The 25,088-nt window shown below is 34.5% G+C and overlaps 1 protein-coding gene across 9 annotated transcripts in view; it reads left to right on the forward strand.

The window, feature by feature from the left end:
• Tank (TRAF family member associated NFKB activator) overlaps positions 1–24,786 on the forward strand; it is a 94,630-nt gene extending 69,844 nt beyond the window's left edge. For all 9 annotated transcript variants that reach the window (XM_042683476.1, XM_042683481.1, XM_042683480.1 and 6 more), the window contains 4 exons: positions 14,832–14,908; positions 15,634–15,749; positions 20,243–20,823; positions 24,049–24,786. In XM_042683476.1, the coding sequence (XP_042539410.1) occupies positions 14,832–14,908; positions 15,634–15,749; positions 20,243–20,823; positions 24,049–24,225 (951 nt within the window). In that variant the 3' untranslated portion in view covers positions 24,226–24,786. The remainder of the gene's footprint in view (positions 1–14,831; positions 14,909–15,633; positions 15,750–20,242; positions 20,824–24,048) is intronic.
• The last annotated feature ends 302 nt before the right edge of the window (positions 24,787–25,088 follow it).

Here is a 25,088-nt window from a genome sequence, read left to right on the forward strand (position 1 = left end):
AGGAAAGAATTGTCTTCCTTAAATTTACTCATTTAACATTCAGATTATCCCCAAAGGTGTCATAATAAATATATCATAAATTCTAAGAAAAATATACTGATATTGAAAGCATTTTAATATTTATATTGAGATTTTTCTTGCAGGAATTTTGTTTCCAAGTCTGAATTTTTAATTCATCCTTTCTTGCTATGAGTCTGTGTGTCTTAACTTAGCACATCATTTTAGGATTTTTGCATTGTTAGAATTTTGTAAGTTGTTGTTGTTGTTGTTTTGTTGCCAATCCTGGGGCTTGAGCTTTTTTGCTCAAATCTAGTGTTCTACCACTTGAGCAACAGCCTCACTTCCAGCTCTTTTGGAGGTTAATTGGAGATAAAAGTCTCATGGACTTTTCTGTCCAGGGTTGGCTTTGAACCATAGTCCTCAGATCTCAGCCTCCTAAGTAAATAAGATTACACAGACATAAGCCACAAGCACCTGGCAATTGTAAATAATTTTTAGGAAAGGGGGAAGTGGTATAATATTTTAATTTTCTTCCCTAACTTCTAATCAAGTTTGAATGTCTCTTATGTGGCTTCCTTTTCTCCCTTTCTATCCCCATGTTGTCCCCTTTTCTCCCACTTTTCTCCCCCCTTCCCCCCCCCCCCCCGCCCCACTAAAGCCCATGAAACAGAATTGGTATATTCTATCCAGTCTTGATTTCTCTTGACAAAGGCATGAAAAGCAATTCCAACATCCATACGCAAGGAATAGCCCTCACAAAGCAATCTCTTTTCTCTTAGTATTATAATCTATCATTCTAAATATCTGTTTGGAAGATGTTTATTCCAGTAGCATGAAATATGTCTGCGTTCAATCTGTTGTGGTTTGTTGGCTTGTTTTTGTTTGACCTATATGAACATTCAATCTGTGTTTGGCTTTGGGGGAATTTTTTTGTTGAACAAATGACAAATTCCAGTCTCACAGATTTCATAAGAAAGGAAAGCCTTATTAGCAATTGTGCATATTCTTCTTTGATACTACACCAAACTTGATAAGTGGCAGTTTCTTAAATGTTATCGTATGGCATCTGAAACCCTATCAATAAATTTTTCTGCTGTAGGAAAACCCATTGGTCTGTCTTAAATATCCTATCTTTTACTTATGCATGATTTTATAACATCATGAGTTGGTCATTTTGGACAAACTGTTTTTGAGAGTTATACAGATTACAGACCATCCAAGTATCAACTCATTTCATTATAGAATATTTAAGAACCACATTTAACATCACTGATTTCATCAGAAAAGTCTTTAAGTATTGGGCAGCTGTCAAGCTTACTATGACAGGTACAAGTTTTCCAAAATTTTAATTTTCACTTGAAAGCTCAAATTTTATCATTGACAACAAATCTTGTCACTTGTTTTCCTTAAAGTGACAGGCTAACTTCATTTGCTTTTGAGAAAATGTCTGAATAACCATAGTCTGCATGTCAGTTACTTTTTCAAGTGAAAATGGCATTCTATTAAAAAAAGTGACTATTTCAGCTTGCAACTCAAACAGTTGTACAAGTTCTTTTTTCAAGACAATTATTGAGACTGTAGCAGCAATGATTTGTTTATACTTCCATTTTGTCACGCAGAGCATTAAAAAGATTGAGGTCATAAATCAATAAAATATTTGTACTCCTTTATTAAAGACACTTATAGGTGAGAGTGTCCTGGATTTTTTTAACTTAATATGCAGTAGGTAATTGTAGTGAATGTGGTGAGTGTCTTGGCAGTAGCAATGCTCTGGCACCAACAGCCTCACCATTACTTTTGCATCATCAGCATAAATGCCAATATAATAAAAAGGGCAAATGGCATGTGTTAATGGTATAGTAAAAAAGCTGGCCTTGGGATGGGATTTTACCCTGTTTACAAACTAGTAATTTATCAGTTATTGTTTTGTTGATGCTAGAAGAAAACAGACTAGAACAGAGAAAACAAACATATTAGTCACAGCAAAGCAAGCAGAGACAACATCATATTTACCTTGTTTCCACCTGGGAGGGGTGACAGGTAGACCCAGATGGATGCTTGCACATGCAGTTGATTACAAAAAGGAGAAGAAAACTGGGCTTAGGAACTCCTTCACTACAGCAAGCAATCAAGCTTGTTCTTTGGGAAATAGGTAGTATGTTTTCTTTCAAGTTCTTGGTCTTCAAGCAAAACCCTGAGAAATGTCCAAATACAGAACGGAGCTTGAATTCTTGTACAAGAACATTGAGGACCCATAGCAGATATTCCTCTCTCAACTGAATCCTATGAAGGGGTCTTGGGACACCTACGGTTCCTGGCCTCAAACCTTACCCTCCCAGTCTCAGCTTTGTAAGTAGCTAGAATTACAGGAATGAGCTACCACACACCTGACATCTCTGTAGCCATTTTTTTAAATACAAAAATATAGGACTGCTGAGCTCCGAGCTGCGTGATGCAGTCAGGGAGGAAGCACCTGAGGTCTGCCTGCAGGTGGTTGCAGTGTGTGGGTGTGCCGTTCCTCATTCGTGTTGGCCTCTGGCCAGGAGAGTCTCCCAGAAAGGCCTTCATTCCCTAGCTCTCAGCCCCTGCCCCTGGGCCTCTGCCCCTCTAGCTTGTTGCCTTTTCTTCTTCTCCTAAGTCTTGCCCTTCTCAAAGAGCTGCTTGAGTCTGCTCTCGCCCTCTGCCCCACCTGTCTCCATTGCCTAGCCATCTCCAGACAAGTGGATGAGCCACAGACTGAGCCACACGCAGTCCCACTGTCGCCTCCACCCTTCCTCACACAGCCACGCCCGCCCACTTAACGCTGGCGCCCACTTAACGCTGGCGCCCACTTAACGCTGGCGCCCACTTAACGCTGGCGCCCACTTAACGCTGGCACACAGGTGTCAAGAGAACAAAGTTTTCTTGTGAAATTGAACAGAACAGGCCTGGACGTTGTTATAAGTCCAAGATGTACCTTCAGGTGAGCCTGCCCTTATCAGTTGACAATACTTCCGAGAAACAAACAAAAGGTCACCTGTTCTCATCCCTCTCTCCTTGTACTTCTCTTCCCCCCTCCAAATAAAAAGAAAACACTAGAATTTAAAAAAAAAAAAAAAAAAAGAATGTAAGGCTGGGCATGAGAGGCTCACACCTGTAATCCTAGCCACTCGGGAGGCTGAGGTCTGAGGATCGGAGTTTGAAGCCAGCCTGGACAGGAAAATCTGTTGAGATTCATCTCCAATTAGCCACCAAAAAGCTGGAAGTGGAGCTGTGGCTCAAGTGATAGAGTGCTATCCTTGAGCTTTTTAAAAGCTCAGGACAGTGCCCACCCAGGCCCTGAGTTAAACTTCCAGAACTGGCACCAAAAAAGAAAGAATGCGTGCAGGAGCCAGGAACTAGTGACTCATGCTTGTAATACTAGCTACTAAGAAGGCTAAGATCTAAGCATTGGGGTTCAAAGCCAGTCTAAACAGACAAACTCTCAAGATTCTTATCTCCAGTTATCCAGCAAAATGCCAGTACTAGAGGTGTGGTTCAAGTGGTAGAGTGCCAGCCTTGAGTTAAAAAGCTAAGCAAAAACAAGAGGCCCTGAGTTCAAGATCTACTAACACCCATTCAAGCATGTGCACGTGTGTGTGCACACAAAGAATATACAACAGTCAAAAAAGCCACTTAGCTTAACCCCAGGATCTCTACCAAACACTTTACCAAATATTGTGTTTTGACTTTTTTTTATTGCCATTGGAATCTCTTCACAGGATCTCTACCAAACACTTTACCAAATATTGTGTTTTGACTTTTTTTTATTGCCATTGGAATCTCTTCAAAGATATTCCTAGAGGAGGGAAAGGCTCATCTAATTTATCATCTTGTTGACATGAAAATGAACTCTGAACTCAGTCATTTGCCTAAGTAGACTTGCTGTGTCATAGATGCTTTTTGCCTGATTTTTTTTCTTTCCTAGTTAATCATCTTTCCATTTACTTTTATTCTAAAATCTGTATCTTAAAATCTTAATAAAACTGTTGTCAAGTAGGTTCCAATAAACTCCATACTGACTCATATTGGTTTTCTCTTCCCTGGTAAATCCCTTTTGGAAACAAAATAATTCTAAGCATTTTTTTGGTTTATTTTCTCTTCTATCCCATCTGTGTATAGTATGATTTTTTTTTACTTCCAACTTGCTTTTCATCTAACTAGTTCTATATCTGATAGTTGCAAACTGTTATGTCTAACCCTAATTGTTCTGTTTAACATTAAGAATTGTATTTCCCTCTGCATTTTATCCTGATGACATTGCAGGGACCCACTACCTTGTCTGTATCCCTTGGTAGTACAATTTGCACAGTGTTCCTGCTGGATGACTATCATAGATCTTGTTTTCTTTCTTTCTGCTGCTTACTGGATATCCCATCCTCTCTATGCTTCAGCCCCAAAATTCTTTGTCCTGTCCCCAGCTCTTCTCACCTTGTCCTAATGATGTGATGGCTTTGTGTGAACTACATCAAAACTTTCTTTCCTCCTTTTTTGTTCTTTTTAAAATTTATTTTTATTATCTTTAAGTAGGTATACAAATGGGTTTCAGCACAACAGACTAATAATTTATACTTCCTCCTTTTTTAAGTGTCACTTTGACATGAAGAATGTAAAGTTAGTAGTGAGACCTTCAGTTTTTGAAAATTTCATCACTTCATTAAAGCCTAATTTATTTCTTTAGATTTTCTAATGTTATGATGTGTGAGATATATTTGAGAAAATTGTGGTTATGTTATTCTGTGTGTTTTAAAACTTCATTGGTCTATATTAGAGAAAACAAATGAACATATATTAGACAGATTGAGATTTGAAAATGACTGTTAAGAGAAATAGACCCGAACTTGGGAAACTTAAGGAGATGACCTTAGATGACAGACCAAAGGACATACTCAGTAGGGTTAGCATGATGATGAATAATATAACTAAGGTGTGTAGTGAAAGGTGAGTAATATACCTAGGTCTGAACCTAAGAGAATGTACATGACTATGACTTAGGAAATACTAAAACATAAGAAATGTCTAACAGAAATGTCAAGGTAGAGCTGGCCAGTGGGTATGAAATGCTGCCTAATGAGAGGCCAAATTAAGCAGAATGAGAGCTTTACAAAATACCACTAGATCATAGTGAAATCTTAGAATGGAGGATTATAAAAAACAGAATTTAGAAATTCAGCTACCATTGAGGAGAAATTAGCACCTAACAAACAGTCTTTTGCAAATAATGGTTATAACTTTGGAAAGCAGTATGGAGGTTCCTCAAAAGACTTCACATAGAGCTCCCCTGTGATCCAGCAATCCCACTTTTGGGCACTTACCCAAATGATCACAACAAGACCATACTAAAGCTGCCAGCACAACTGTTTATTGCAGCATTATTTACCATAGTTAAGATATGGAACCAACCCAGATGCCCCTCAGTAGATGAATGGATCAAGACAATGTGGTAAATATATACAATGGAATTCTATGCCTCCATCAGAAAGAATGACATTGCCCCATTTGTTAAGAAATGGGAAAACTTGGAAAAAATATATTAAGTGAAGTAAGTGCCTCATTTGTTAGGAAATGGAAAGACTTGGAAAAAAATTATATTAAGTGAAGTAAGCCAGGTCCAAAGAAACATAGGTCCCATGGTTTCCCTTATTTGCAATAACTAGTGTATGTCTGGGACAAGCAGAAGAGGTCAAATACTGTTACTCATGTAACAGTATTTTTACAATAAAAAAAGTATATATATTTAAAAAACAATGGTTAAAAGCCTCCAACCAAGGACCTTGGAGACTGAATATTGCATATTTTGGTCAAAAGCTCTGTACATATGACCAGATAAGATGATGTTAAGCAAAATGAACCCCAAGATAGGGACACAAGTGTTTTTTTTTTTTTCTTTCTTGCTATTGTTTCTAACATATCTATAAAGTATCAGGTGATTTTTGTTTGTTTGTTTCTTTGTACGTTCCTCCCCCCACGGTATAATCCCTGTTCTCACTGTATTTGATGTCGGTGCCCTGCATCTTGTATATACACTTCTCTAATTTGGGGATAGGAAGGGAAAAAACAAAAATGCTTAAATAGGAATACAGGTTGAACCATTGTAACAATGAGATGTACAAGACACTGTTGAAAACGAACTTTACAACTTTGGCGGGGGAGGCAGGGGAGTAGTTATGGAGGTGGGGAAGGAAAGGATCATAGGGGAAAAACAAAGGAGGAGGCAACAGTGCTCGATAGGAAATGTACTCATTACCTTACTCATGTAACAGTATTTTTACAATTAAAAAAAAACGTATTTATATATATATATTTAAAAAAAAAATGGTTAAAAGCCTCCAACAATGTATAGGTAAACAACCAAGGACCTTGGAGACTGAATATTGCGTATTTTGGTCTCCACAACAATATTCACAGTGTTCAAGATACAGTTCAAAATTACTAAATGTGTGAAGATTACAGAAAATGTGACCTAGTCACAGAAAACAGCAACTCTTACATGATGTAGGCATTGAAATGATCAGACAAGGACTTTATCAGCTGTGGTTGTGTCCACTCCTCTGTTAACAGATAGTTGGAGAGGCACAAGGAGAGTTTGGAGTGAGGATAGAATCTAAGACATTCCATTGAAATGCCCTGGCAAATTTTGAACTGATATACCAAGGTTGAGAAATACCTAAATTATGAAATTTTGGCTAAAAAATTCCTGCTAAATTACCTTATGTCAGCAAGTGACTGGTTTGGCGGAACTTGAATGAATCTGTTTAAGTTATTTTTAATGTTAATTTATTAATTTTGACCTATAACTTCTTTTCAGTAAGAAATACTGTATACTTTTTATTATGTGACAGGGCGGATCTTAAGATTGGCTTCCCCTTAGTGCAGTGAATACTACCACTTTCCATTCCCTCCCCAGGTGAACTGTAATATATAGTCCTTAGCTTCTCAGCAGCTATGAATGAGTCGTGAAAGTCTGGGGCACAAAGGCTTGTGTTCCAATCACAGCAGTTCCACTTGTGGGACTTTATGAAAGCTATTTGATCTCTACAATGCAAGCCCAAGTTTCAAACAAACTTTAAAATCCATAGTCAAGTATTTTGACATGTAAAATGATGATTAAGTCATACATGTAAATTGCTTAAATAATAGCCACTTTCAAGAAAATATATTCTGTTCATCTTTGTATAAGATTGAATTTGTGGTTAAAGAGAAGGTTTAAAAATAGAATTTAAACAGTGTTTAGTGAAGGAATAAAGGAAGTATGAGAAACTTTAAATTATCTGCTTATGTTATACAGTTTTTACTTTGCATGAAAAGACATCCTCAGAATGATATGTTTCCACCCCTTAAGAAAATAAATTCCCAAAAATAAGAAAGAAGAAAATAAATGCACAGTGGTGCATTTATAGTGGTGGCTCATGCCTGTAATCCTAGTTACTCAGGAGGTTGAGATCTAGAATATCATGGTTCAAATATCATAGCCCAGGCAGAAAAGCCCAACTGATTCTGTCTCCAAAATAACCAGCAAAAGCAGGGGTGGAAGTATGGTTCAAGTGGCAGAGCACCAAGGGAGCTCCTAAACTGAGCAAATGTAAGGTGATGAGTTCAAGTTCCAGTGCTGCCAAAGAAAGGAAAGAAGGAACCTAATATAAAGTGAAAGACTTTAAAAATACAACTAATAGAAACATACTAATCTTATTCCATGTTAATTTCAGTAGAACTGAAATTATAAATATTGAGGTAGTACTGGTAAAGAATTGTATTTTTCCAAAGAATATGTTTTATTGTAACATTAAATTGATACAGATTTTTGGGAGATTTACATTAAACCGGAACCCTGTAAAGTACTTGGAAGTAATTAGGGTGTTTAATTTTATTTTTATATTGTTTATTTTCTTGCCACTTCCTTCAGAACTCTGGGATGGATCCCATTTTGCCCTGGAGTTGTTCCCGCACTGGCAGTGGGTTTGCCTAGCACACTGTCGTGCAGAGCAGACAAGGCTTTTAGGATTTTGTTTCTCATGATTTGCTAGATTTTCAGGAATGCTAATGAGGGTGGAAAAACCATAGACTTCACATGGTTGTAAATTTGTATAGATTAAATATAATTTCCATGATCTTCCTACCTTTTTCTTTAAACTTATTTGCTGAGCTCTTATATCTATGCTTACTAAATCTCTTCTTGTAATTTTTTTCTCTTAAGTCCGGTTCTTTCACTTTCTCCTTATTTAATCCAAATCTAATACTTCACTATATCTCGTATGTAAGGTATCTAACTCTACTAAGGAAATACTCAGCCTGCTTGACCTATAACATTTAATTCATATTTTAAAAGTGTAAATTCAAATTCTTTTTTCCACTATTTGCTTCTTTTTCTTTTTTCTTGAGTGAATTTTATTCAAGTACACACACACACACACACACACACATATATATATATATATTTATTTATTTATTTATTTATGTGTTGTTTTTTTTTTTTTTTTTGGTCGGTCATGGGCCTGAACTCTAGGCCTGGGCACTGTCCCTCAGTTCTTCAGCTCAAGGCTAGATCTCTACCACTTGAGACACAGTGCCACTTCCGGCTTTTTCTGCTTGTGTGGCGCTGAGAAATTGAAGCCAGGGCCTCATGCATGCAAGGCAAGCACTCTATCACTAAGCCACCTTCCCAGCCCCTCAAGCTTATATTTATAATTTTTCCCAGATTATCAGTCCATCCCATCTTATCTTGCCTTATTTCTTACTTTACATTGTTCAAACTTAGAGCATGGTCCTCTTTTCCATTTTTAAACTACTGGCGTATGGCTCACTCAGTTTCTTAAACCACCTTAAAACATATCCCTTTTGCATGAGGATCCCAGCCACAGTTTACAGGGAATCCCTGATGCACACGCTGGGATAAAGTGATAGGCTAATGACCTAATTCAAATATGTGTCATTAAAAACTATCTTGCCAGGTGGCAGTGACTCAGGCCTGTAATACTAGTTACTCAGGAGCCTAAGTTTGAAGCCAGCCTGGGCAGGAAAATCTGTGAGACACTTTTCTTCAGTTAACCACCAAAAAGCCAGAAGGGTAGCTGTGGCTCAAATGGTAGAGCACTACTAGCTTTGAGCTAAAAGAATCAGGGATAGTATCCAGACTCTGAGTTAAAGCTCCAGGACCAACACAAACACTTAACCTTTTTTTTTTTACAATAAGTGTTAGAGATAGGGGATGTAGCTCAGTGATAAACTGCTTGCCCAACATGTATAAGGCCCTGGGTTCCATCCTGGGCAATGCAAAAACAAAAATAAAAATGATAGCTTAGGTAATTAAAGTTTAGGAAATTAATACATTGTATTAATGAGACAAATAATCTTTAAAAGTTTATAAAGTGATTTAATTTTACTGATTTTGATTGTTTATAATTAAGAAAGATCAAATTTTAAATGAAAATTTTTTCATTGCTTTTCTGTATTTTATTTATAATAGAAAAAGAAAAAGAGTAACCTAACATTTAGTATCAACTATAACAAAGACAAGAATTAGAGAACATGCACTTTTTTGCTTTCCTTTTTTCTTTTTTCAGAAATTTTGGAATTTTATTTGCTCGTTATTCTCTTTTTTTGTTTCAAATAGTTGTACAGAGGGGTTTCTGTCTAACGTGTACAGTGCATCCTGGTCAAGATCACCATTCCACGTCCCTCTATCCCATCCCCACCTGTCTCCTCAAGTTTCTTAGTTAGTTTTCAGGTATGCATGTTAGTATTATGGCTGTAGTTGCCCACTATTCCTGTTTTTGTTTATCCAAACCTTTTCTATTTATCCCCACAAATCCCCATCAGCAAAGCTTCCTGGTATTCATTTTGTTGAACTGCCTGTAAATTGTTCAAAGAGGACACATCCTTTGGTCAGTTTGACTTTGTATATATGTGAATGGCCTTGTATGTGTTACATTTTATGTCTAAAAACATGTGTTCTTTGTTTCTCTAAACCTGGATTACTTCACACAATATTATTTTTCCAGGTTCTTTCATTTCCCTGCAAATGATGAAGTATTTCTTCCAGATGAGTGAATAAATTTCTGTGTGTGTGTGTGTGTGTGTGTGTGTGTGTGTGTGTGCGCGCGCGTGCGCATGCGCGCACACATCACTTTTTTTTGATCCATTTGTCAGTTTTATTCATTTGAGAGAGCATCTTGATATATAGCCTAGGCTGATCTGAAACACAAGACCCTCCTTCCTTACCTCCTGAGATCTAGGAGCTCTCCGTTTGCAACACTTGTGTCCATGATAGGAGGGTCTAATTTAATGACAGATTTCCTGTTTTAATTTCTTTCTTTAGAGGTTACTATCTAACAACCTGAAAGGCAACTCAAAAATAGTATTTTCGTTTTTTCTCTTTGTGATGCTAGTGATTGAACCCAAGAAAGTGCCTGTCAGACAAGTGCTATAACACAGCCATATCTCATTATCTTTATATGAAAGGTAATTGGTTTTGAATTAATGAAATAGTAGTTCTTTTTTCTTTTTTCTCCTTTTTAAATATTATTGTGTGTTCAACTGGGCCTAAATATACATATTTTATATAATGCCCATCTAATTAATTCATTTATACTAAATACATATTCTCCCAATTGATACAAAAGGAAACTTAAGGAAACATTTCATAATATTTTCCAACTTACCTGAGTTTATCTTAATAGATTTGGTTGAAGGACTTACCTAGCATCATGTTGAAAGTGTATATGGCACATAAAAGTCTTATTTTAGTATTCATTCCACTAAGTTCCACATTTCCAAATAGTACTGGAAATGTTAAATATTTTAAGTTTTAGTATCTTAAAAAGAAACTTATTTGTTGAATTAATGCTCACAAATTTCCTAGTGTCCAAATTCCTTTGTCTTCTTGTTTGAAATTAAAATCATTTTATCTTCCTGCGATATAAGATCCACTTGGCTAATAAAGAATAGAAATAAAAATGTATGTCATATCTTTCCTAATGTTTACTTATTCTCTGGGATACTCAACAACCTGTGTAACACCTCATTAAAATTGAGGTTTGGTTGTTCATGCCTGACAGTCCTAGCACTTGGGAACTGTAATAGGAGAATCTAGAATTCCAGTCAGGCTGGGCTATGTAGACCTTGTGGATAGACAGGGGCCCGGGGAGGGAGGGGGGACACATTGAAAGGAAAGTATCTGCCCAAGGTTATCTTAATCCTAAATCCTTTAAAAATAAATTACTGTTTTCAGAAAGCTGAGACCAGTACGATGGAAAAATAACATTAATGTGCTAAACAAATTCTACTTCAAAATGTTTGCCAGAAAACTGCTTAAGTTTTTTCCCCCAGTATCGTGTTTAAAGTGTTTGTAATTTTGCTGGATGCTGAGACCCCAAACATACTCAATTGAGGACCAGAGGTGGCATTACACACTAGCATTGAGGAGGTTGAGGTAGGAAGAGCTTGAGTCTAGCCTGGGCTTTAAAAAAAGTTTTCAGGGGCTGGGAAGGTGGCTCAGTGGTAGAGCGCTTGCCTTGCATGCTCAAGGCCCTGGGTTCGATTCCTCAGCACCACATAAGCAAAAAAAAAGAAAAAAGCCGGAAGTGGCGCTGTGGCTCAAGTGGTAGAGCGCTAGCCTTGAGCTGAAGAGCTGAGGGACAGCGCCCAGGCCCAGAGTTCAGGCTCCATGACCGGACCAAAAAAAAAAAAAAAAGTTTTCATTTGAAATATCATAACGAACCTATTTGGTATAAATAATAGAAGGTGCAGTATATTGCTTGATATAATCAATAATTCTTTAATGATAGAACAAAAAAAATCATAGTAAGAACTGTATTCTTTATCCTCAAAGAAGCTGATTATATCTTTAGATACTTAACACATTTCCTTTTTTTCCATATATATTTTTATTGTAAAAAATACTGTACAGGGGGGTTACAGTTGCATGAGTAAGGTAATGAGTACATTTCCTATAGAGCATTGTTACCTCCTCCTTTGCTTTTTTCCTACCATCCCTTCCCTCCCCATCTCCCCAACTCCCCCCTCTCCAAAGTTGTAAAATTCATTTTCAACATAGTCTCTTGTACATCTCATTTAACAGACATTTCTTAACCAGTGAGTCTTCCTTTAGCCTGCTGCAACTACACCTAAGGAATCTTTTCCCAACAAATTCAGCCACATTAGTTATCAAATCCAAGTACCACAGAGAAGTTGATACCATTTACTTAAAAAGGCAAACAAAAACCATTATTTTCTTGCCTTGTTCTTTGATTTTTCTCATCTCCATTAGTTTTAATGGTTCATTTAACCTCAGAAGTAAACATCCTAACTTAGGTCACAGTCAGGACTTTGGAAACTAGTGTACTATCTTTATTACTTCCTGTAATGTCTTCAGTTTTAGACTAAAATTATAGAGCACGTCTTTGTTTTCTAGCTCCTAATAAAACTATATTGAGGCTTTCTAGTAGTAAAAAGAAGTCATTCCATATAATAAATCACTTATTCCAATTTATTTAAACTATCAAATGTAGTTATTTATGTACATTTGCAGAGCTGATGACCAAACTAAAGGCCTTGTACTGGCCAGGCAAGTGATCTTCCACTGGGCTAAATCCTCAACCCTGAATGTTTTGGTTTTTGTTTGTCTTTTGCCAGTTTTGAGACTTGAACTCTGGGCCTGGGCATTGTCCCTGGGTTCCTTTTGCTCAAGACTAGTTCTCTACCACTTGAGCCATGGTGGCACCATTTCCAGCTTTTTCTGTGCTTCAGTGGAAATAAGAGTCTCATGGACTTACCTGGCTGGCTTTGAACTACAATCCTCAAATCTCAGCCTTCTGAATAGTAGCTAGGATTACAGGCATGAGCCACCAGTGCTTGGCATCTCCAAATGTTTTTATTCTTTATTAAACACCTTTAATTTTTGTTTATACACATTTAATATAATACTTTTTTGTTTGGTGGTACTAGGATTTTATTTAATTCAGGACCTTAGCTTGCTTAGCTTGCTTCCTCACTTACCACTCTTACTGCTGAGCTCTGCTTTTTCGTGGTTATTTTGGAGATATGGAGTCTTGTGTGTTTTGTTTCTGCCCTGGCTGGTCTTGACCCATGATCCTCTGAATCTCAGCCTCCTGAGTAGCTAGTTATAGGTGTGAACCACTGATACCCTGATTTAAAATAAAATATTCTTAAAAGTTTTGTTTTAGTGCCCTAAAATGGTTGGCTGACTTTAAAATGCTACCTTTCTTCCTCTTCTACGCTGAAATCCATTGAGTGTCTAATTGCACATAACACCAAAGAAAAACCTTGTCTACCACGTTTAAAAACAAACTGTGAATGTGAAAACGTTTTCTAATGTGACTGCTTTATTAAGCTCAGTAAAGCAAGTTTAATGCAGAAGACATGGCCTAAATGTTTTTCAGATAAACAGCATGCATTAAAAAAATCTTTAATTTGCCACACTCCCAACAGTATAATATATAAAATCACAAATAGTTTGCATTGCCAGAATTTTATTTTACTAATTCTAAGTTGCTACAAAAATAATACTCGATACGCTAATAGTATTTATTTAGAAAAAGTAAATTTGAGCAACAAACTAAATAAAATTAAATAATATATTAATTTTGAGCAAAACAAATCAAGAATTTGTTTAAAGAACAAGAAAGCTAAAAATGTTAAAAAAAAAAAAAACTGAAGGAAAAGTTAAAGAGAGATTGAGAACAATTAAATAAAAACTTCATTGTGCTAATAGACATCAGTGACCTTAATTGAAATAACATGTAAAAGTCACTAAAAATAAATGTCTTTGGATTGGATTTCCATTTATGATTTTTATGGTTTGGATTGATTTATTATTTATGTGATATTAGGACTCCTTCAGATCCAGACTTTGTCATTTTTTAGTTTGCGAAAATACACAACGTTTTATGTATAAGATTAAAGATTTTTTTAATCTGAACAGTAGAACAAATCATTACATATTCTTTAATACTGATTCTTAAATGTTATTATGTGTAATACCAGTGTAAGCCACAAGGTGGGAGTGAAAGGCAAGAACTTGTGTTGTAGCAGCCTAAATATCTAATTGCATTATCTTTATAAATCTTTAAAATGCTTTTTAAAGCAGGTGCCAGTGGCTCACGCCTGTAATCCTAGCTACTCAGGAAGCTGAGATTTCAGTATCACAGTTCCAAGCCAGCCTGGGCAGGAAAGTCTGTGAGACACATCTCCATCTAACCAATCCCCCCACACACAAACACACACCAAAGTCTGTGAAACTCATCTCCATCTAACCCCCCACCACACACACGCACACCAAAAATGGAGTTATGGCTTAAGTGATAGAGCACTAATTTTCAGCAGAAAAGCTTAGGGACAGCACCCAGGCCTTGAGGATCAGCAAGGGGGGAAATGCTTGTTAAATAATAAGGAATTATAATTTGCTTGCTTGCTTTCTCTTTTAGAGCTCAATTACCCCAAAAAAGAATCTATAACAGAAGACATTGATTTAAATGTACCATATAGGCCATTATTAATGAATAGCAAAAGACATAAATACACTGATTTTCCCTATGATTATGGTCATATGAGTTATCAGTTTTGACCCAAAATCGAGAGTGTGGAATTCCTTTAATTACAGCTACTAAATTTTTCCAAAAAAATACTTAATACTTTCTACTTTCATTTAAACAAAAATTATTTTATATTGTGGGCATGCATGTGTGTAAATTGAGTAATTTTTTCAGCAGAGAAAATAAATTTTGCATTTTTTTTCTGTTAACCAAGCCTTGAGTTTAGAAACAATGTAAGTATAATCATTTTTCTATTTGTTTAAGGTACGAGGACAAGAACTTCCTTCTTCTAAAAAAGAGACTTCACCAAAGAGTCTTGGCTCTCCATTATTCAATGAAAGGTACTATGTCCTTTCTTCCCACCTCAAAATTTATAAATATTGAAATATATAATATTTTAAATTTTATATAAGTTTTTAACAACTTAAAATTTTTTATCTGCTTTTTGTAGAACTGGAACAGAATAACTCTGAGTTCTTTTTTTTGCCATTTTTTTAATTGTGAAAATACCGTACAGAGGGGTTACAATTACATGGGCAAGATAATGAGTACATTTCTGATCAAGCACTGTTGCCTCCAACTCTGAGCTCTTTAATGTAAAAATGACCTAAATAAGTCATATAGTTTGTAGCAGAGCTGAATCTAAAAGCTGATTCTCTAAGTCCCTACTATTACAATAGACAGTGTATTATAGCTGTATTGTTTTACATGGTTAAGTCTTCATGTCCTTGCTAAAGTGAGGAGTATTTAATATTCTGTTTATAATGTTTATCAGCATTTAACAAGATCAGTGCACTGGAGTTTTTGAGAAATGGCAGCCTATACCAGTGTGATATGTAGATAAATAGATGTACTAATCTGTATTATATTTATGTATGAGAACTTTTCAACATTTCATGCCTAGATCTTCAAATATTAAACTTGTTTGAGGGATCATTAAATTTCAAATTAATATTTAAGCTTCAACTTTTCAATAATTAGGAGTACAAGAATGCTGAAACATAAACTTAACTATAATCAAAATTGTTTAAAAGTATAGAATTACATTTTAAATACTTGTTTTTAGGGACAATATAGAGAAGTCTTTCTGGGATCTGAAAGAAGAATTTCAGAGAATATGCATGCTAGCAAAAGCACAAAAAGATCACTTAAGCAAACTTGATATACCAGACACTGCAACTGGTAAGACTTGATTTTGTTTACAGTAAGTTTAATGTTATTGGTTGAAATTGACTTTGTTTGCAGTATGAAAACATATTCTAAATGTTAATGTAAGAATCTACATCTTTCTCAGTATTCTCAGTTGTTATTTGGGGATGTATTAAACATCCACTTGTACATTAGTAAGTGACCTAGAAGCAACACCACCTACGAGAGCTAAGTAGATACATTGCATCATGTTCATGTTTAATTTCTGTCTAAAATTTCATTGAGCACTATTTTCTGATAATTTGGTTCAAAAATAAAAATGTGGCATGCATATTTCCTGAGTACCACTTCTGTTGGAGGAACAAATACAAATTTAGTATAAAATACAACTGAGGGATGTCTGTTTGACATAAACTGTGTGATACTTTTTTTTTAAACGTTCACCTTCCCCTAAAATTTCACACTGACTTCTAGTGTCACTTCAGTAAACATTAACAGCAAAATAGCAGGGACTGTGTCTTGTCAGCCAAACAATCTCCTGTAAACAAAATGAAAATACACTGGTCATTTAAAAATGATAAATTCTCCATTTCTCTTTTGATTTGAGATATTCTTAGACAATTTCTAAGTGAGGTGATTTGCAGTTTTCACTCTGAGAGGTTCTACAGCAGTTCTGACTAGCGCTTTAATTGAAGATCACTTTTACAGTTCTTAAGTCTTAGCTACTTAAAAATCCTCTTATCATATAAGGTGTCTTTTGCAACTCGTAACATTTTTATCCAAAAAGTTGTATGTTGTGATGAGGGAGAAACAAAGTAATCTTTGTAGATGGACATAATTTTTCTCATTTCAATTCCATTACTTCTTCAAAAAAGAGCTCTTAATTTCTCCATGTTAATTTTTGCCATTTTCATTGACTTTTTGTGTGGACTATAGATGCTCTTTATGTCTAAAAGAAATATTTTTATACAAAATATGCTAGCTACGGATATGTAGACCTAGACTTCATAAGTATATTTTTTAAAGCATCAACATTTATCAAAATATTCTAATAGTGACATTATTCTGTTACCCAGAGAACATACCCCATTATCAATGACTTAATACTTTGACCACTTTTAAATTGCACAGGTCTAAAGTTGACTATGTATCTGTCAACTATAACACTGAATATTTAACTTGTTTCTGTCCTAGCTAAACTGATTCCTAACAGTATTCTGATACTGCATCAAAAATGATAAATAAAATTCTTGAAATGTTTTAGATCTGCTATGCTACAGACTCCAGTAAAGTTTTTCTTGTTCCAAACAAAAAAAAAAAAAATATCAAATAGTATGCTTTCACAATAGTAGATCAAAAAGAGAAAAGAAAAAAATTATATATTTTGGGAAAATATATGTAAGCAAGGTTTCTAAGTATGTATGCTACTTTGAATAAAACACAAAGAAACTACTTTAAATGAGATTTATATAATATGTGTTATATTGTCCTTTTATGGCTTTATTATATATGACAATAGCCTTGAAAAAGGATAAGACAGAAATGTATGGTTAAGCAAAATCTTCAGGGGAAAAGTACTATTATGTTCAAAAGGAGGGTGCTATTTCCTTGGCTGTTACAAGAGGAGAATATAGAACTAGAGGTTAGAAGTAACCATCAGGTCTTCTTCTTTTGTCATTATTCATAATAATTAGGCTAAGAAGTAGTCTAAATAGACAACCTATACATAAAATTTGGGAATCTAAGAATGCTTCTCATTTTACTTTTTTTCCTTACAAAAATAAGTATTCTTGAAGCAGACAAAATAGAAAAGCTATTTACTCACCTGATTGTGTTTCTCAGTGTGGTGTCAGAATAACAAGTATTTTCATGCACTGTGTTTGTGTTTTAAGTTTCTAAGCTTAGATTTCTATTGCTATAGGAATCTTAGGTTTAAATCTTCTTTTAATAGATATTACTCTTACCACACAGGCAGATTAACTCAAATTATTTTAATATAATTGAGGTTGTATATCAGCTAGCTCTGCTAAAAGAAAATACCTTCTCTCTTACAGCTGTTTGGTGTCTCTGTGTTTTCTTTGCAAGAAGGATAGGTCAACTGTTAGGAAAGTAATTCTAAGCACAATTCTGTCTGAGGACTCCTCTCTCTATATATAGAAACCAACATGTTCAATTTAGCACGATGGTTCTGAGCACAGATTCTAGAGTTAGGCTGCCTGGGTTCTAGTGCCAGATCCACCACTCAGTAGCTATGTAGCCTTGGATTTAACCTCTCCATATCCCAATTTCTTCACACATAAATTTGGGACAGTAATAGTGCCAACATTGAAATTAGTCTAAGTTTTAGATGAATTAAAACTCATGTAGCAATTGTATTGGCACATGGAAGTACTATTATTAATAGTCATTTCCATAAGCAGCAGCAGATTCTAAAGCATTCTCCCTGTTCTCTTAAAGATCACTTGATAAGTCTTTCCTCCTTCCCCATTGTTACAGAATTTAATTAACATTTCCTAGAATTTCTTGCCACCCTCAAGTCTTCCATCAGGAACAATGGCTACTTCAATTACCGGATTTTAAGTACTTCAAAGGTCAATGAAATCCAGATAAACAATTGAGCGTGTTTTCAATTACTGTACCATCCCTAATCACAGACAGATTATCTAGTAAATATGTTATCTTGACTTTGAAGAAAAAAATATACTTTCATTCAGAATTAATTTATTAAGGAAATCTATGAGTCAGGCACTGGGCAGAATACATAAATGAGGAACAGAACATCATTTTGAACATAAAAGAAACTTACTTGAATGAGAGAGAGAAGTAAACTTGGAAATATAAGAATGCTTAGTCCCTGGGGCACTATGTGAAGGTCATCCAGAGAAAGTAATGTGTAAGCCAAGATATGAAGGACAAGTAAAGGCAAAGAGCTGAGAATGGTGGTACATACCTGTAATTCCAGCACAACTGAAGCAGGAGGACAAAGAATTCAAGTTTATACTGGGCTGAGTAATATGGAGAGAAACAGAGACAGAGGCAGCGACAGAGATACAAAGAGAGAGGGGGACAGAGACAGAGACAGAGGATGGGCGGAGGGCCAGTTGATATATAACAGGATGAACTAAAGAAGTTACTGGCATTGAGCCACATATCTGAACAGAAGACATCTTATATTAGATTGTGCTATGGCAAAAGATAGAGAAGTATCAAAACTACAAAGAAAAAAGACTATAAAAGTGCTGTCATTGGTTAGGTTCCTATTAACAGAGACACCAACATTGCAACATTATTTGTCTTGTCTACTTGAACCTACATCATTGGTAAAGTTTCTATGTGGGAATATACATCTTCTTCATTGTTGACAATCTTTTTAAAATATTTTTCTATTTACCCATTGGCTTAAAATATCTTACCAACATTACTACCTTTATGGTGACATTGTAGAACATAATTTAGCTTTTTCTATATCTCAAGATCAGTATGGACAGAGTTTTTGTCATGGGGAGGGTTATTTTGGTTTTGCTTTTATGTTGTGAAATACAACTCTTGTTAGCCGTACATTAGACTATAGTGCTGCATTTTTTTAACCTCTTACATGTTTTCAGCTTTTACTGATTTCATATCTGCCTTTAACAACTCAAATCCCCCTTCTAATTTGCTGTTTCAAAGTAGCTATGGGTTCAGGAAACATCAGCTTGTTAGAGCAAATCTAAAATGAGAATAGTAATAAAAATTAATATATCCATAGACCTTGTAGCTCTAATCCTCACAAGTTCTTAGTTACTTTCTGGTTTTTACTATGTCCCCAAGAGCTGAATTTGTTGCCTAAGTTAATGAACTATAGAGGTCCTGGAACCTGCCATCTATAGAAGCCTTTACTTATGAGAAAATCATGTATTCATATGCAGAGGTTTCTTAACATGCATCCTTAAGTTTTATCCTTCTTTGCTCCACTATCTTCTTTCTTCCCAACTTTATCACTATTCCCTCATACGGAATTTTTAGATAATGGCTAAACCTAGTGATACACTTATGGGGAGGGGAGATAAACCACCGAATTCACGTCATAAATAATAAATGAGAGTTATATGTGTGTGTATGTATATATGTATACATTGGAAGTCCATACATATATGATTTTATTATATATGATGTTTCTCTTTTAACAATTTGTCTAATCAGCCTTATTTTTGCAGCTTCTGTTACTGACAGAAATGTCACATCACAAGCAAGTTTTTATTTTAAGTGTAGTACTATATAACTATGAACAATAGGCAAAGTTTATGGCAGAAGACCTAGAGAAAGACAAAAGCAGTTGTGACTAAGTTGTGACTAATAAGCTGTGTTCCCAGTTTGCTGCTGGAGATGGCTTATATTGCTATGTAAGATAGTAGCAAATACAAAAATTCATTGTCTTCAGTTTCTGTGAAACCCAGTAGAAAAATATTACCTCTCCAGAGCTGATTGAGCAGCTTTTTAAGAATAATTTGAGTGTAACTATTTTTCTTTTGTGTTTTTTCTTGCAGAAACACAGTGCTCTGTGCCTATACAGTGTACAGATAGACCAGATAAACAAGAAGTGCTGTTCAAGCCTCAGGCTAAAGATGATATAAATAGGGGCGCAGTGTGTATCACATCTGTCACAGCAAGAGGACCTGGCCGAGATGAGGAAGATATTTCTTTTGAATCACTTTCGAAATTCAATGTCAAGTTTCCACCTATGGACAGTGACTCTACTTTCTTACATAGCACTCCAGGGAGACCCAGCATCCTTGGTCCTGCCATATCTGAGACTCTATGCCAGGACAAATTTAACGTGGAGCTCAGAGACAACCCAGGAAACTTTGTTAAAAGAGAAGAAACTTCATTTGAAATTCAGGGACTTGCTCCCATAGCTACAGCTATACAAAACCTTAAGACAACTGACAAAACAAAACGCTCAAATCTTGCAAATACTGATATCCGGACAATTGTGGATGGAGCTTTGTGTTTGCCATCTGGAGACCATAATGCATTGTATGTAAATACATTCCCACTTCAGGACCCAATTGATGCACCTTTTCCCTCACTGGATTCCCCAGGAAAAGCTATCCGAGGACCACAGCAGGTAACTGATTTGCATTAACAAATACTTTATTATGTGTGAACACACATTTTGCCATACTGCACAGATATAAATCTCTCTTAGGGTATGGAATATCCTTTAGAAATGACTGCCTAGCCAAAGTTAACAGTTAAACATGCAGAATTTATTTTTTTAAAGGATGTAGATTTTAAAAAGATGAATAGGAGAAAGCTCTATTAAAAAGTTTGTAACAGATTTTAAATGTATGTAAGCCTTACCCATATCTCACAGTGTAATTTTCTTAGTACCTCACTCAAAGCCTTGTTTTTTGAGCTTCAGTGTTATAAAAGGATTTATTAAATTTCATAAATTATATAATGTAAAACAAATTTTGACTAAGAAGTATATTCTTAAGAATGCAAAAATTTTTCATAAGTAAGCAGTTACATCAGATATTCTACTTATCAGAGTAAATTACCTCTCAACTATCAGATATTTAGTTATATATTATGATGATCAGTATCATTTCATTTTGGTTTTGATTGCTAATCTGGTGCTGAACATTCAGCCTGATGTATTTTTTAACAAAATATTTTATCAAATATTTTGTTTAATCTTTCTGAGGTTTGAGGATTACTTATCCTTTCTCTCTTTCAGATTAAGGTTGTGTCACAAAGTAATTCTTTTTGTTAAAAAAAAAAAAGTTTAATGCCTGAAGGCAAGTGAAATATATAGTTGTTAAACAGAATAAAAATTGGTGTGGCTATCTATGTAATTTGCAAACATTTGTTTGATTGTTTTTGAGAGAATTGCTTTTTAAGAAAAGCTTGATTAACCTCCTTTGGTCTTAAGTACTACTATAGGTTATAGATTTTTTTTTAACCAGCCTGCAAAGAAGGTAGTAGCTAAACATTAGTACAGTTTGTAGGTAAAACAAGGATGGCTAACAGCTTTCGTTATAAACTCACTTATGTTCTACTTTATGTCATATTGTAATAGGAGTTATAGTTGCTACTAAATGAAACAAATAATTTCCTTTATTGCAAATAGAATCCTACAAATCTGTGTACTATGTAAGTTCCAAAGCCTACTTTCCATTATCTCTTCCTTGTTCTTTTACTAGTTAGTCTGTGCATTCATGTTTCAGTAGATGGCACCCTGCATTGTACATTTGCTTTCTATACTGCAGCAAGGGAAACAGCTGGTATGTGATTACAACTTGATAGAAAAGTATTCAGCTTAAAAAAATGCAAGAGAATTGGTGTTGAGCTGTCATAAGACATGGGGCATAAGGTTAGATAATTGATATTTTGGCAGAAAAGCCAAATAAATTAGTTTGATTTAAAGGTCATGTTACAGTTTAGGGTTGCAAAAATATTTCCCAAATAGATTTTTCCCTAAACGTCTCCCATTTTATTAGTATTCATAAAGCTCATATAAAGCATATAAAAATTATGAGTTTTTCATAGTACGAGAAATGAAATTTTGGTTGCATATTTCAAGTTTTTACTTTATGTTAATCATTACTGTTAAACACCTATTTTGTTTGTATACCTGGTTATCTTAGCAATGTATTGGCATATTTTTGTTCTATGTGCTTTTATCTTTTTTTTACTTTTGCTGAGTCAGCAACGCCTCCCCACCCCACCCTAGCCCCCCACTATCTTTTATGAAGAAGTCAAATCTAAATAGATAGATAGATTCCTGAAAGAGAACTTTAAAGGTAAATTGGCTTATAAATGCTTATCGCATTTAGAAGCTAAGTTGCTTCTAAATTAATTTCTTGCTATTTTGTGTAGGACTTAATAAAAATTACCTTTAAAGTAATAATCTTCTGTGGCCATATTAATTTTCCATTAGAGTAGTTTGCACTTTTGTTTAAACTGAAAGTAGTATTTATTTAAATTTACTTAACTAATCTACTTTTTGTTTATATACTCACATTTATACTTGCTTTGCTTTCATCATGGAAGATTTTTCTAAACAGAAATAAAAAGGCTTGTGGCCCAAAATTTTACATTGTTTTAAATATTATGATTTTTTATGGTAAGATTTCTTTTTCCATGAAAAGACCTGAATCTGTATTATAAGCTCTTATCTTGATATTTAAGTGCATTTTGCTATCTAGACAGATTTTTTACATAAACCAGTTGAACACATATGTCCTGTAAAATGTTTATAAGAAGACATTAATGTCTAGAAACTCAAATGCTTCATATATGTTTTTATTAATAATTGGAAAACTAAAATAGAGGATGAGAATTGTCAGCTGCAGGACTAGGCATGTTTCATTAAAACCATATTAGTAATAGGAGCATAAAGGAAGGAGTCTCTTTAAATTGGTTTCTCCTCAAAGTACCAGAATTTACCCTATATCAGGATAATTTACCTGTACCAGATTAAGAAAAATTTTAGTTTTTGATCTATGCAGTTCAGAGAAATATTTCCCAGTCAACACCATTTATTAAGCACCTGCCAACCAAAGTAAACATTGTATTTTCTCCTTTTAAAAGGTGTGTGTGCTGGTGGCTATAATGGAGGTAGTTCTATTCAAATAAGGTTTTTCCCTAGTACTTTAACTGGGCAGCTATTGACTAAGGTTTCACTGTGTAGCCATAAGAAAATAAGGCAAACTGTTGTATTACACGACAAGCAGAATGGAAGAATAAAATCTGATGTTAGCTTTTGTCGAATAACTAAATATTTGAGTTTTTAAAAAAGACTGAACAATAGAATTTGTTTAGTTTAAAAGATTTTTTTCTTTTTAGATGTGTTTATTTGTATTTGTTATTAAATGGTAGTAAAATTTAAAACTGCTTTTAAGATGCATGAACACATATCTAGTGTAACGTGTATCAATAAAAGCCCAATAGTTTAAGGTTTCTATTTTAAAATAGAAAAGATAAGATTTATTTTAATGTCTAAAACATTGACTATTGAATATTGACTATTTCTGATGAGATCATTGTTTATTAAAAATAGCTGGTGCTGAAGCTTTAGTTTAGCTTTAAATTTGTAAATTTGTAAACTTAGTTACAAGTGATTTCAATGAAAGTGATTTCAATAAAATAATGTGCCCATTATTTTAAAAAAAGATGATGAATTGAATCATGCCCCCTTGCTAATAACTATGGAAAAGTAATTTGCTTACATATTTGGGATTTCATGTATATCAGGGCATGTATAACATTCAACTATTTTGATTTGAAATTCAATGCAAGTTAATTTTAAATGCAAGTAACAGTAGATGTTTTTGTTTTTCTGCAGCCCCTTTGGAAGCCCTTTTCTAACCAAGACAGTGACTTAGAGGTACTAAGTGACTCATTCTCAGAATTCCATATACCTCGAGTATGTGAATTCTGTCAAGCAGTTTTCCCACCATCCATTACATCCAGAGGGGATTTCCTTCGGCATCTTAATTCACACTTTAATGGGAAGAGTTAAGTCACATTGATAACAGATATATCAAGTTCTGTGTGATGATTTTAAGTTTGCAATACTATTAAAAAAAACTTGACTGTAAAACTAAATTTAAAATGATTTATGGAAAGATCTAGTGCCAGTGCTATTGTAATTTTTTTCTAAACTTACTTTGTAATTTACTGTTAAAGATCATTTTGTACAAAACTATTATAATTCTTTTTTCATGTGTACAGTATTACCATATTTCAAAATTATGTTTGTACTTTAAAGAATTATATAATTGTAATTTATGGTTGTTTCAAATACCTAAACCTATTGCTTGGATTTCTCATGAGATCTATTGAATTTGATGATATCAAATGTTCATAAGATTTCATTTAAAGGTCTTCATTTTAAAATGTAGATTATTTATGCTACAGGTAATGTTCTTTTAAAATAAATCTGTAATTTATAGGAAATAGCAGCAACATAAACATCCATTGAAGATGTGTTGCTGAGTGATATTTAACACTTTTTTAATCTAGGTATGTTTTAATAATGTGCATGCTACGCAATGAAATGAATTAAACATTAAAAGACTTATTTTGTGTTATGATCATTAAATATTCTTTGTTCCTTAGTGAACAGGTAAATCACATTTGGGAAAAGTTTATAAAACTTGTCTTTTCCATCCACTGGATGACCAAGTCTAATGGCACTTACTACAGTTAGCAAATCACACTGAAATCTAATTTCAAACTAAATATTCTAAAGAAACATTTGCTTTTAATAGGAGCAACTATAAAACCTTGTAAGGGCCATCCATATTTATTAATTTAGATTAGGAATATTCACATTCCTGTTGTGAAATGTGTTATTCATTCTCAGCAGCCTGATTGATGGTC

This window comes from Dipodomys spectabilis, unplaced genomic scaffold, assembly GCF_019054845.1.
Source record: "Dipodomys spectabilis isolate Male_0828 unplaced genomic scaffold, ASM1905484v1 ptg000081l, whole genome shotgun sequence".
Classification (NCBI taxonomy): domain Eukaryota; kingdom Metazoa; phylum Chordata; class Mammalia; order Rodentia; family Heteromyidae; genus Dipodomys; species Dipodomys spectabilis.